We start from the raw sequence: 1,300 nt of genomic DNA, 5'->3' as shown, positions 1-1,300 counted from the left end.
TGAAAGAATGTTTTGACTCTTCTTGCCTCCCCTCAGACATGCATATGTCCACAGATACACAAATATGTGCACACATTGTTTCTGAGGGCAGCTCATGACATACCAGATAAACCAACCCATACCTGAAACTAATGTAAGTTAAAGCACTTCAAAACCCACTGTGGGAAATCTCATTGTAGAGTTAAGTGGTTTGAGATTTCTTTGGTTTCTAATGACTGTGGTCTAAGGTCAATGTACTCTGGTTGCAAGAACTGCATGTTCTTTAATGTATTAACTGACCTCATACCATTACCTTATTTTTCTAACTTGCCTACAAGTCCCAGGTGTAGACATACCCTCTATTTGCTCTGGACAGGTCTGTCTTGTCATCGCTGTCCCTGACGCATGGTCACCTTGTGAGTGGCTGCCTCAATTCCCTCTTCAAAAAACAGGAGCTGAGCCTTTCTTGTGGTTAATTAAGCCTTTTTTTTCTTTTTTTTTCTCTCAACAATGCTTTGCACTGCAGGATATTTTGCATGACAATACAAATTAATAAGAAACAGGGCTATTACCAATTAATATTATTACAAGTTAATAATACACAAGTATGCAGAGATATGTAGAGATCAACCGATTAAAGCGTATGTGGCTTATGCATCAGCTGCTCAAAAATACCACCTAAAAATGTTACTTTTTGTGCATCTTTACACCGTCACAGCTACAACCACAACAAATAAAGCACAATCCCTGTTTAAAACCCCCTTTGGCTTGTTAGGCAAAGCCTTTTTTCACTTCTCCTGACAACCCATAAAGGGTATGGCGGTCAATGGGGGGGCCATAACTGCTCCCAGCAGGCACCCATCCCAAACGTTACTTGTGGCCTGATTTTGGTAGAAGTTAGGCGTTATCGAGGCGGGTTTTCACCCTCCTCCCCATCGCGGGTGGCGCAGTTGGCGGCTGCCACAGTGCGGCCTACGCCGCCTCCCCCCCCGGAGGGGGCGGGCACTACAACTCCCACAATGCCCCGCGGCCACGGGGGCATTGATTGGCTGCCGCCACTGGGGGGCCTCCGAGACGGGCCAATCGGAGCGCGGGGCTGCCCGTCGCCGCGCCGGTAGTGGGCAGCTCTACAGGCGGCGCGCAGGGCCTCTCGCCCGCTGGCCGCGATCCGCCGGGGACGATGTCGCACTGCCGCGGCGCCGCCGCCCGCCTCCTGGGCCGCTTCCTCCGCCGTGAGTACCGGGCCGCTGCCGCCGCCGCGGGGCCCTGCCTCCTTCCCTCCCTCCCTCCCCGCTGCCTGGCAACGGCGCTGCGCCGCGGC

General features: G+C 52.2%; 1 protein-coding gene across 1 annotated transcript in view; it reads left to right on the top strand.

The window, feature by feature from the left end:
* The first annotated feature begins 1,089 nt into the window (after nt 1-1,089).
* SUCLG1 (succinate-CoA ligase alpha subunit) overlaps nt 1,090-1,300 on the top strand; it is a 16,581-nt gene continuing 16,370 nt past the window's right edge. The window contains exon 1 of the mRNA XM_026064601.1: nt 1,090-1,211. Coding sequence (XP_025920386.1) covers nt 1,160-1,211 — 52 coding nt within the window. The 5' untranslated portion in view covers nt 1,090-1,159. The remainder of the gene's footprint in view (nt 1,212-1,300) is intronic.

This window comes from Apteryx rowi, unplaced genomic scaffold (assembly GCF_003343035.1).
Source record: "Apteryx rowi isolate R43461 unplaced genomic scaffold, aptRow1 scaffold_22, whole genome shotgun sequence".
NCBI lineage: Eukaryota > Metazoa > Chordata > Aves > Apterygiformes > Apterygidae > Apteryx > Apteryx rowi.
This window is presented reverse-complemented; position numbering and strand designations above follow the sequence as displayed.